The sequence below is a fragment of the Acartia tonsa genome, chromosome 4, assembly GCF_053477335.1.
Source record: "Acartia tonsa isolate MP-2025a chromosome 4, ASM5347733v1, whole genome shotgun sequence".
In the NCBI taxonomy this organism is placed as follows: Eukaryota; Metazoa; Arthropoda; class Copepoda; order Calanoida; family Acartiidae; genus Acartia; species Acartia tonsa.
Window position 1 is genome coordinate 50,456,724 of NC_137263.1, and position 11,432 is coordinate 50,468,155.

Here is an 11,432-nt window from a genome sequence, read left to right on the forward strand (position 1 = left end):
TATATATATTTCTATTGTTTGTCTCAGAAAATCGAAAAACGCATATTTTTACATGTACTGTACCTATAGGAAAAAAAAAGAAGTACATTTATAGACTTGTAGACAATTAAAAACTAAAATTAAGTTCTCCTTCGCCTTATTTCTCTTAATAAGTATTGAGATAGTAATTTTTCTTCATAATTAATTTTACAATATATAATTAGGTAACTATTATATTTGATCATTCATAATTATTTGCAGATAAAAGATTTAGAAAATATGACTGAATGTTTCTTGCGTAGTGAGGATGGTAGACACCCAGATATATTGATAAAGGAAGCAAATCAATTACCCAGAGAGAATGGGGACAATAGGCTGTTTGTTACACTAGTCCCTAAAGTCTTAAACAACGGTTTCTTTTTAGTTAACCTAACAGTTCTGGGGGCATAAGTGAATTTTGATTAGTTGATTAAGTTAAGTGTTGAAACTTTTTTAACCACCAATTTTAATCAACAGAAGGGGTAATTTTTGTATCATCATTGGGGATGTAAATCAATTTATCGGCCATTGTCTAACCCATGATCTTGATCACTACACCGACCGGGCGCAACAAAAAAAAATGTATGACTTGGAAACTACAGTGTGTTTTTTTTTATGAGAACTTTTTTGAAAGCAATTTTACCCCACTTATAGTTATCAGAATTCAATGATTAATGGCTTATTTTCTTCGTTTTTTAAGGGAAATTATGAAACAACAAAAAAAAAATACAGTTTTTGTTGAAAAAGTACAGTAAAGTTGAAAATTAAAAACTTAGGTGTCAACATATAAAAATGGTTTTAGCGCATTTTTCTTAAAAAAATGGATTTTCTGTAGTCAACTTTGGGGGGCCAGTACTCCCTCCCTGGTTGAGATATGACCTTCAAACTTTGATATGTTCTAGTACATGTTCCTAATAGTATCTGTATACATTTTTAGCTCTATATCTCAACTTTGAAGTGTTTAGCAGCCATTCTTGCAAAAGGTTGATTATTTGAGCATAAGAAAAATGCGCTAAAACCATTTTTAGATGTTGACACCTAAGTTTTGAATTTTCAACTTTACTGTACTTTTTAAACAAAAACTGTAATTTTTTTTGTTGTTTCATAATTTCCCTTAAAAAACGAAGAAAATAAGCCATTAATCATTAAATTCTGATAACTATAAGTGGGGTAAAATTGCTTTTAAAAAAGTTCTCATAAAAAAAACACACTGTATTATTAGCAAATTAAAGACTATCTCTATTTTGTTTTATTTGAAAACATCCTAAATGCTTGAACAAGAATGAAGATTATTATCATTTTTTTTAGCTTGTTTTTTTCTGTTGGCTTAATTGTTCAAGCACAAATCCACAAAATATCCACAAAAGCTTTAACAAATACAGGGACTAATCGTACACACACTTTGGGGTTCATTATACAGTTGCTACGCTTCAAATAATACTTTGTATCTCAGAATGGTTATAGTTATCAACAATCATAAGGTTCTCGAGGGAAAATAATAGATTTGCTTTTTTTCTCGTTAAGGATCAGAGGCCGTTTCTATTAGGACGAGGCCCAACAACAAAAATAAAAGATGCCAAGTGTAGCAGACACCAAGTTGAATTGATACCGGATTACAAAAATTTTACAGTGAAATGTGTACAGAAAGGAGGAAATCCTTCTCAAATTGGCAGTCAGCTTCTCAAGGCGGGACAAGAGAAAATTTTGAAACATAAGGTTGGTAAATTTTTTTTTGTAGTGGAACTATACTTTTTAGCTAGAAGGTGTATCCATTTTTCTGTCCGTCCGTTAAAGTAAATTATCTGAGATTCATAGTGCCTTTTCTTTACAAAAATTATATAACCATCATAGAGGGAGGTAACTTGGGCTGTTTATTACAAAAGTCCCCAAATAGAGTATGCTTATTCGTTGGCTTAACAACTTTTGATTGGTTTGTTCGTTAATTCAACGTTTCAACCACTAATTGTATTATATAGATGGGGTAATACTGTGTATCATCATTGGGGACGTATTTTATCGGGTATTGTCTTATCTCTTTTGTTCCCTGCATAACCATCCTTATTCATATTTGGAGGTCAAAAAAGTAATATTTTTTTAGTTGTAAACGTGTATTATTTACAAAGGCAGAATTTCACGCAGATTGGTTGATATTTATCACCATATTCATTGACCCATGTCTATTTTAGGATCAGAGATCTAGAGGGATAAGACAATTGCCGATAAATTGATGTACATCCGCAATTATGACACACTAAATTACCCCTTCTGTAGATTAAAACTAGTGGTTGAAACGTTTAAACACTCAACTTAATAAACCAACCTATCAATATTCAGTAAAAGTCCCCATTGTTGCTTGTGTAATAAACATCCCACTGTCACCTCTCTGATTTAGGATGCTATAGTTTTACCTGCCAGTGATTATAAATATTGTATCCTGTTTAATCCCCCACCTCCAGAACAAAAACAAAAGGATAAGAATGATTCGCCAACTAAAGAAAACACAAACAGAAAAAGAAATCTGGATGACTCTGATACTAAACCAAACAAAAGACACCATATCGAATATAACAGGAATATACAGTTTTTGTTGAAATAATCAAATTACTTGGATATTTGTCTGTCTTCATTTTACTTAAAATCTCGTTAACGGCTAAATTGTATTTGTTAGGAAAGCTCCACAATAGCAGGTACAAATTTTAGTCTGTGTGACGACGGGGGGAGGTTAGATATATGGCTAGTGCCTCAAAATCAAGAGTTTCTGGGGTGCTCTACTGAAGCAGTATATGTATGACATTTTATGAAGTTGCCTGTATGGTTTTAAAATTACGGAGGGGGTGAATTTGACGGGAACCACGCTTTCGCCGTTCCCCGTCGTTTTTTATGATAAATACCAAAACTTTCAGTAAATACCTATTGACTCAACCAAAAAATTTTTACCCAATATCTAAAACTAAGGGAGTAGCACCCAAAATTTAATTGCTGGTGTGTCGTGTTACGAGATGCCACCCCCCCCCCCCCTCCTTTCATAGATTTTTTCTAAAGTTTGAATAATGTTGAGAGGCGCACAGGGTAGGAATTGCTGGTAGCAAATCTGCTTCTTTAATCCTATTATTTAAAGCCTTCCTTTACAGTGACGCTTCTTATAGGTCCCGGGATGGTTTTAGGCTTTTTTATTTTAATAAATAAGCTGGTTGTTGTTTTAGACAATTTTCTGACCTTCCATATCCCATTGAATTTAGAGCCCTTAGATGATTTGTAATGTAATTTAATGTAAACTGTCATCCTATCAGAAGTCAGGAAGTTAAAACTCCATGGTTCCATATCGAAAATGAAAAGACATTCAAAACAAAGGTACTCTTTTTGCAGTATGCCTTCGAAACCGATTCATATCCGCTGGATTAAAACCGAGTTTTAGTCGTATTAAAAAATCATGTATAGCATCGTATTACAGACAATTTTCTGTGGATATTAGAATGTATCCTCGGGGCTGAAAAACTGGTTTTAATCTTATATAGGTACATATTACATTTTAATATCCGCGAAAACGACTATGTTACGATACAGTTACTATTGATAAAAATCTAATATATTTCAAAACGATTTTTGAAAATAAGTGTATAGTTAAACATTTTTTTATACAAAGTTTATTGTTTATTAGGAGAATGTAGAGTGGTCCAAATGTTATGATGGGAAAGTTCTTATTTTGAACTACAAGAACTCCAAACCTTCAACCAATATTGCAGCATTCGATATGGATGGAACTATTATCACTCCTAAATCGGGCAAGGTACTAATATATTCTCAGATAATACGTTGTTGTATTTGAAATGAATAATTTGAAACAGATATCAGTAATACTTGCATTTCTAACCGGAGCTTAATTATTTCTTACCTAATCCTGACCTTTGTATGGCAAATGTTCTACTTTAAACCTACAAAAAAATTAACATAAAAAAATTTTATTATCGGTTTTCCTTTTAATTGCTTTTTTATATTTTTTATTTTAATAATTTGTCTAGACTCGTGTATGAAAACATCTTGTTGTTATTTAGGTATTTGCAACAGATAAGCATGATTGGATGATTTTATTCGCTGAGGTTCCTGGTAAACTCAAAAGTCTTCACGCCGACGGTTACAGAATAGTTTTTATTACTAATCAAGCAGGAATTGCTACAGGCAAGGTATGTATTAGATAAGCTAATGTGCTTTTTTTATTGTTCTTTATTTATTTTAGGTAGGTAATATTTCCACTAAAATGTGTACATAAATAAGGTAAAGAAGTGCAGCTATCTTATTTTCGGGTTAGACAAACATACAAACATCGTTTGTAACGTAGTACATTATTTACCCAATATTTCCAAATTATTTCTACATTTGTACTATATCACATTTTGGGGACTAGTTTAATAAACAGCCCAATGTCTCCTCCCTCCCTGAAAACTGTCCTCATTTTAGATAAAAGAAGGAGACTTTATGGAGAAGGTTGAGAATATAGTTGGCAAACTCAACATTCCTATTACAGTGCTCTGCTCAACTGCTGCCAGAGGATTCTTCAGAAAACCTAAAACTGGTATTTGGCTCTGGTTCAGGTACATTTTAATTTAAAGCTTAATTAAGAATTTTTATTAAGGGATTTTTGTATGTTTTCAAATATTAGGATGACTTCTTTGATAGCATATGGACAAATCATGTGTCCATGAGTAGCAAATCCTTGTTATACTTTTTTGAAATAAGAACAGTCCGTTTGATTGTTAGTTGTTACACAGTAAAAATTTTCAGGGAAATATTTCGGGGATCTAAAGGAAAAGACAATGGCCGACTAATTGATGTACGTCCCCCAATGATGATACACAAAATTACCAATTTTTAGATTACAATTAGTGCTTGACCCTTTGGACACTTAACTATATGGATCAACAAATCAAAAATCAGTTAAAGTCACCAAAGTGGTTGAGGGAACGAATATGAAAATGTTATTAGAAAACATTGGGGACTAGTGTAATAAACAGCCAAATATCTCTACCCTCCCTGGAAATATTTAGTTGAAATGAACTTAGACAGTAATTGCGCAATATCTTTAAAATTATTTCTTTATTTGTGACGTGGTCTTACTGGCAACATAACAACTTTACAGCTAGTTATACCCTGAATTTGAAATATAGTGACTTCGAAATTATACTCACAAATTTCAGATAATTGAATTTCATTGAAATTTTCCTATTTCAGTGAGGTTGGCAACTCTGGTGAGAAAATAAACATGGATAAATCATTTTATTGCGGAGATGCAGCTGGCAGACGCAAGGACTGGATGGATAAAAAGAAAAAGGATTTCTCCTGCTCTGATAGATTATTTGCCATGAACCTAAATCTCAAGTTTTATACACCTGAAGAATATTTTCTTGGTCACAAACCAACCAAGCTGTTTGATTTACCTGGATATGATCCAAAGAATTGTGCAAAATTGCCATTGTTAGAACCTGAAAATGAAAGCCTGGTCGCTTCGAACCAGGTACAATTATATGTTTTATACCTAAATTTTTAAAGAATTAAACATTATATGTTTATTTAAAACATAAAGTTTCATTAATTTAAGTTTGTTTTTAGACCATAAAATTCATTTTAAGGTCTTAAAATAAGTTTAGATACATCATTTCACTGTTTTTATTTCAATTAAGGAGATGATTATGTTGATTGGAATCCAAGGTTCTGGTAAAAGTTTTCTTGCTGAGAAATTGGAAGATAAGGGTTATGTGGTTGCCAGCAATGATAGGTACGACATTTTTTTATACAACAATAGGTATATTTATTTAACCTGATAGATTCAATGCATTTGTGATTATTTTGCCATGTGAAATAAATATTAGTAATGGATGAAAAGATCTGTTCACAATTTTATAAGTATTGGTTCTGGGTCGGTTTTGGGCTATTTTTAGTGGGTGGTATTACCCTAATAATTTCCCCCCACCCCCCTCTAAAATAAATTTTACTAATTTTTTTTTTTACAAAATATGAATGTAAAATTAGTGATTGAAATGTTTGAAAACTCAACTTAATAGGTATACCAATTAATCAAAATTCAGGAAAAGTCCTCAATGTTGTTAAGCCATCGAATAAGAAAACGTTTTTATAAAAACTTTGGGGATTTGGGGAGTGTAAAAAACAGCTCATTGTCCCCTCTCTCTCTGAGTTACTATACATAACAATATATTTAGATCTGGTGGGAAAGAGAAGTCCCTGAGGATAACTAGGGATGCTCTTAGCTCGGGAAAATCAGTTGTCGTGGATAACACACACAGGTTAATATTATCAAAATAGCGGCGCGGCTACGCCCTGGAAGCCTCTAGAGGCAATAGAGGTGAAAGTTTCCCCTCTCCATTTTCAATTTGCAACAGTGTTTTAAAAAATATATTTTAAGGGGGATGTGTTTCTATTGTGAGGGTGGTGATTTCTGCTCTAAAATATTTATAGGCCCTATCATGACCTCTGGGAATCTACATTGTGAAGGAGAGCCATATCGTTTAGCGGTGTACGAGATCCTGACATACAGAAAAACATCCTGTTATTTTCTATATAAAATCAAATCATCAGGAAAACTTTTTTTGAATACATGTTTTTTTCTTACTTTTAGAGACAAACAGTCAAGAAAGGATTATGTAAATTTGGCTAAGGAAAAGAATATTCCTGTCAGATGCTTTTGGATGAAAACTACTCATGATCAGGCCAGGTAATGATGTTTCCAGTATGGCTTCGAAACCGATTAATATCCACTGAATTAGAACATGTTCCGAGCCACACTGAAAAATCATGTAACGTATTATATCCAGTTTTATATGAATATAATAAAAATGTACAATCTTAATATTAATATCAGTTTTGCTAGCCCGTTCCTTCGGCATATCAGGGCTAATAAAGCTGATTTTAATCTTATAATTGTATATTTCTACATCCGCGAAAAGCTGTTTATAATTCTATGCGACAAAGAACTATTTTCTGTTTTTCCATACTAAAAACTTATAGATTTTAAAAACTAGTATTGTACATACAATTAGTATGAATTAGCTCATCTATTTAGTCAAATTTATAGATTGGATTATTTAACTTTCTTTTCAGGCATAACAATGTGTACAGAGAGTTGACTGACAAAAAGCATGCGAAGATCAATGAGGCCTTATTTAATAGCTACAGGAATCTTCTTGAACTACAAACTTAAATATTAATCTTTTTTAAAAGTCAATCTGAATGAGATCAGATGGAGATACAAAAAAAGGGTTTTAATTTTTCTGAATAGCTTTAAATTTTTCAAGTACAAGGGCCTAGCAAAATTGAAACGTTACCTTCAAAGCTGTTTAAGAGACTATAAGAGATGCACCATAGGAAGACGTCTTAGGGAGGAAAGGGACATTGAGTTGTTTAATATACTAGTACCCAAAGTCTTATAATCACGTTTTCTTATTTGATAAGTTCATTGAGTAAAAAAGTCTTTGATACTTCTTAGTTATATTGAAATATAATTTTGTGAACAATAACTTGGCACCCACTTCAGTCTTGTAGATTAGCTGGATGTTAAAATTTGTTTGCTTAACAACCTTGGGCTTCAACCACTAATTATAATTTACAGTCAGGGTAATTTTGTGTTTCATCATTTACATCAATTTATCGGCCATTGTCTTATCCCTTTAGATCCCTGAATACTTCTATACTTTACAGATAGTTTAAGTCGACCAATTTAAAGGAGCAAATTTGAGGAGCCTGAGTTGAAGGATGGATTTGACAAGATTATTCGGGTCAACTTTGTACCAAATTTTCCTAATTCTACTTATGAATCTTTGTACAAAATGTTTTTACTTGAAAATTAATAAATATTTCTTAATTTATTTTATTGATATATACTTAGAGTAAATAAGTTATCAATTATGGAATTGACTTTTTCAGAATAATAATATGTATATTATATACTTTTTAATGTGTTTGGATGTTGATGTAATGGAAATTTAACCAGCTCAGATACATTTTCAAAATTTACTTTTTGACACTTATCAAGTAGTGTGCGCAAGTTTTTTTTTTGTGTAGACCTGAATGGACATGAAATGAGTGTAAGGCATGCCTATCTAATTTTAAGGAATGGAAAGAATGTATAAACATACTAGCATGCAACCCCTTGATACGATGAAAGCATTTTTCTAGTAGCGATGCTACTAATAATTAATTTCATTACCTATTGATTTTGTCATCCTTGTTGTTAAATATATTACTTTTATAGTAAGCTAATAAGTATTCATGTCGCATCAATTATTGTTTCTTAACGTATGAACTATGCAGGATTTTTATCTTAAAATTAAGTCGTAATTATGTTCCCAAAATCCTTATGTCAAAAATTACTCCAACGCGGCATTAGCGCATTTTGCCAGAGTCGCCGAATAAAATTATTTATAAAATGCAATATGATGAAATTTCATGTTTGAAGTGATATATTATTATTTTGATATGTTTAAAGCGTTGAAATAAATTAATTTACAGTCGTTTACTTACAGTTTCAGGCTTTAGTGTATCTTGATTTTTAAAATATGTTTCGTTATTTTTGTAATAATAAAAAGACGTTTAAAATTCATACATGTATCCACTCTGTTTGTTCATCCATTCATTCACTTAAAATAAATTACAACATCACATTATTATGTTGAAACTCATTATTTCTTAAAGTGTAATTTATATGTAATCAATTATACGTCTCTAAATGTAGAATGTTGATTAAAGTGTTTATACCAACCTAATTAAAATGACTGTCATTTAGTTAATTATGAAAAAATATCCTATATATATATTTCTTATTAGTATCATGCTTGTAATTTTAAATGTTAAAATAAATCACATTATAAGTTACACATGAATTGAATCATAGTTACTAAAATCATTTTAGAGTATATTTATTATTTCTTAAATAAAAATTATATAACTCAATTTAACTATTTTAGCGCGCTATGATCGAGCACACCTAAATACATAGTGTCAATTATCTTATTAGAGTTGTAAATTATATCATTTATGATATTTCTAATAAAGATACCTAATTAATTTCATTTAAAATTAGAGTATTTATTCTTATACTGTATGTCTCCATATAAACATAGGTCCAAATTATTTATCAGTAACTGTGTTTTCTTTTAAAACTTGGATTATTATTAATATTTTTGATTAATATTTAATATGCAAATGTTTAGATACCACGTAACTAACCAATCGTATAATGAATAATGACTGAACAAGAGTCTACGCACCCAGAGGGCTCCATATTCAAGACAGATGGATCCAGTAAACCGTGCAGGGCTTGTGCAGATTTTAAAACTTGGATGAAATTGGGAGGTCCAACTTCCTCTAAAACTAACAATTCCAAACAATCACAAGAAGAAAAGCCTAAAGAAACAAATAATACTAAAGATAATATCGTTAATATTGACAGCAAAGCGGATACTTCTAGTAAAGAGAAAACGTCTGAAACTAAGCGAGGTATTTTTATACAATAAGTTTCCTCATTAAAAAAACTTTTCGAATAAATTCAATAAATGAAATATTGACATTGAATGTTCTGTGTTCTTTTTTATTTTTGTTTTTGCATGAATTTAAATTTATAAATATTATTGACAAATTATTTCAGAAAACATTGAGAGTCCTGTGCTTGATCTTGCAGTAAGGGATCAAAAGGTAAACAAAATTTCTTTGCAATATAAAAGTCGACCAAATTCATTACACAAATAGATATGTACGTGTACATATAGATAGATATTATGAAAAATGTTAACAATTGCGACTTAATACTATTTTGCTGTTGTTAACTTTTCATACAATAATTAAAGTCTAAAATTGAAATGGTTATTATTGCAGGCTGCAATTTGTCCTCCAGATAGCCTAGAGTTGGGATCTGCAACCTGGACCTTCCTTCACTCTGTGGCCGCATATTACCCGGACAATCCCACGGATCAACACAAACAAGACGCATTGAATCTTATTAATAGTCTTCCTAGGTAAATTAGAATTGATAATGGATCTAAAAGGATAAGACAATGACCGATAAATTGATGTACATCCCCAATGATGATACACAAAATTACCACTTCTGTGGATTACAATTCGTGATTAAAACGTTTGAACGTTCAACCAATCAAAATTCACCAAATTCCCCTAAGTTGTTAAGCCAACGAATAAGAAAACGTTATTATAAAACATTGGGGACGAGTGTAATAAACATCCCTTTATCCCCTCTATCTGAATTTTTAAATTTCCTAAGTTTTAATTTTTTTTTTCTTCAGATTATATCCGTGTGCTCCTTGTGCTGAAGACTTGGCTGTAGATCTTCCCAACCATCCGCCCCAAGTTGAAAATTCTAAACAGTTTTCTGAATGGATGTGTAGGCTACACAACAGGAACAAATTAATTTCTTTCACAAGTTTTTCAAATTACTAAATGCCCTTATTTGATCGTTGCATTTATAAGTTGTATTTTAAGTTTATATTTTATTATTTTCTTGAATGTGATATTTTTGGTCTTAAACAAAGCCCTCGGCGCAACTAGGTACCGAATTGTTTTTGATTTTCTAAGAGGTATTCTAAATTATTATAAAAAAATTGTAAAATTGAACCTATCTAATTTTCTCCTAACTACTGTGTATTTAACACGTAATTTAAGTAACTTCATTAAAACCCCTTGATTCATTTTAATAATCTTATCCAATATAAATTAATTGTGTTTTTTGAGCAGAGTTAATGTAAAGCTTGGAAAACCAGAGTTTGATTGTTCTAAAGTTTTTCTGCGATGGAGATATGGATGGGAGGATGGTTCTTGTGATTAAAATAATTTTTAGTCTTAATATCTTAGTAACGAACTATAGTGAATTAAAACTATAAACAATCAAGTTAAGTGATTCAACATGTTGTGCCTTTTAAGAAATCCTGGCTTTAAATTAATAGCCCAGAATTTATCAGTTACATATCAAATAAACCAGCGACATTATCAGGGCCGTCATATAAATTACTATGACGTCCTTGGTCTCAAACGCCATGCTGATGTCAAAGAAGTGAAAGTGGCATATTTCAAAATGGCCAAAAAATTCCATCCAGACCATAATAAAACACTGGACGCCAAACAGATGTTTGAGTTAATTGCCGAGGCTTATGATGTACTAAGTGACGAGGATAAAAGGAAGGAGTATGATGAAACTGGATGTGTTTCTGAGAGACATGGTGGCCGCTCCGCACAAGGTCCCATGAGACAGAGCACTGATTCTACCTATACAGCTGAGCAAATGTATTCTAAAATATTTAGTTCCAGAGAAGGGTTTGGGGAGAGACAACAGGAAGTTTTCCAAGATTACGCTACTAATTATTCAGGAACATTGGATTTTTTTTTCGTCCCTTTTTCAG

The 11,432-nt window shown here is 31.5% G+C and overlaps 2 protein-coding genes across 2 annotated transcripts; both read left to right on the forward strand.

Annotated features, from left to right (window-relative positions):
- Window positions 1-243: 243 nt before the first annotated feature.
- Window positions 244-7,892, forward strand: PNKP (Polynucleotide kinase 3'-phosphatase). Its single transcript, XM_080158783.1, has 13 exons — window positions 244-312; window positions 1,540-1,734; window positions 2,411-2,586; window positions 3,306-3,369; window positions 3,677-3,805; window positions 4,071-4,199; window positions 4,474-4,607; window positions 5,245-5,527; window positions 5,694-5,788; window positions 6,231-6,314; window positions 6,647-6,742; window positions 7,129-7,206; window positions 7,754-7,892. The coding sequence occupies exons 1-13, from the start codon at window positions 259-261 to the stop codon at window positions 7,872-7,874; spliced, it is 1,638 nt and encodes a 545-aa protein (XP_080014909.1). The 5' UTR covers window positions 244-258; the 3' UTR covers window positions 7,875-7,892.
- A 785-nt stretch (window positions 7,893-8,677) lies between these two features.
- On the forward strand, window positions 8,678-11,327 carry Alr (Evr1_Alr domain-containing protein Alr). The gene is made up of 5 exons (XM_080158782.1): window positions 8,678-9,522; window positions 9,671-9,717; window positions 9,898-10,037; window positions 10,323-10,433; window positions 10,768-11,327. The coding sequence occupies exons 1-5, from the start codon at window positions 9,270-9,272 to the stop codon at window positions 10,859-10,861; spliced, it is 645 nt and encodes a 214-aa protein (XP_080014908.1). The 5' UTR covers window positions 8,678-9,269; the 3' UTR covers window positions 10,862-11,327.
- Window positions 11,328-11,432: the final 105 nt, after the last annotated feature.

Bases quoted from the DNA above. Each gene is read 5' to 3' on its own strand.
- Alr (XM_080158782.1), top strand. From the start codon at position 9,270: ATGACTGAACAAGAGTCTACGCACCCAGAGGGCTCCATATTCAAGACA. The intron at 10,038-10,322 runs GTAAATTAGAAT...TTTTTTCTTCAG, and splicing joins CTTATTAATAGTCTTCCTAG to ATTATATCCGTGTGCTCCTT. The intron at 10,434-10,767 runs CAGGAACAAATT...GTGTTTTTTGAG, and splicing joins TGGATGTGTAGGCTACACAA to CAGAGTTAATGTAAAGCTTG.
- PNKP (XM_080158783.1), top strand. From the start codon at position 259: ATGACTGAATGTTTCTTGCGTAGTGAGGATGGTAGACACCCAGATATA. The intron at 3,370-3,676 runs GTACTCTTTTTG...ATTGTTTATTAG, and splicing joins AAAAGACATTCAAAACAAAG to GAGAATGTAGAGTGGTCCAA. The intron at 6,743-7,128 runs GTAATGATGTTT...CTTTCTTTTCAG, and splicing joins ACTACTCATGATCAGGCCAG to GCATAACAATGTGTACAGAG.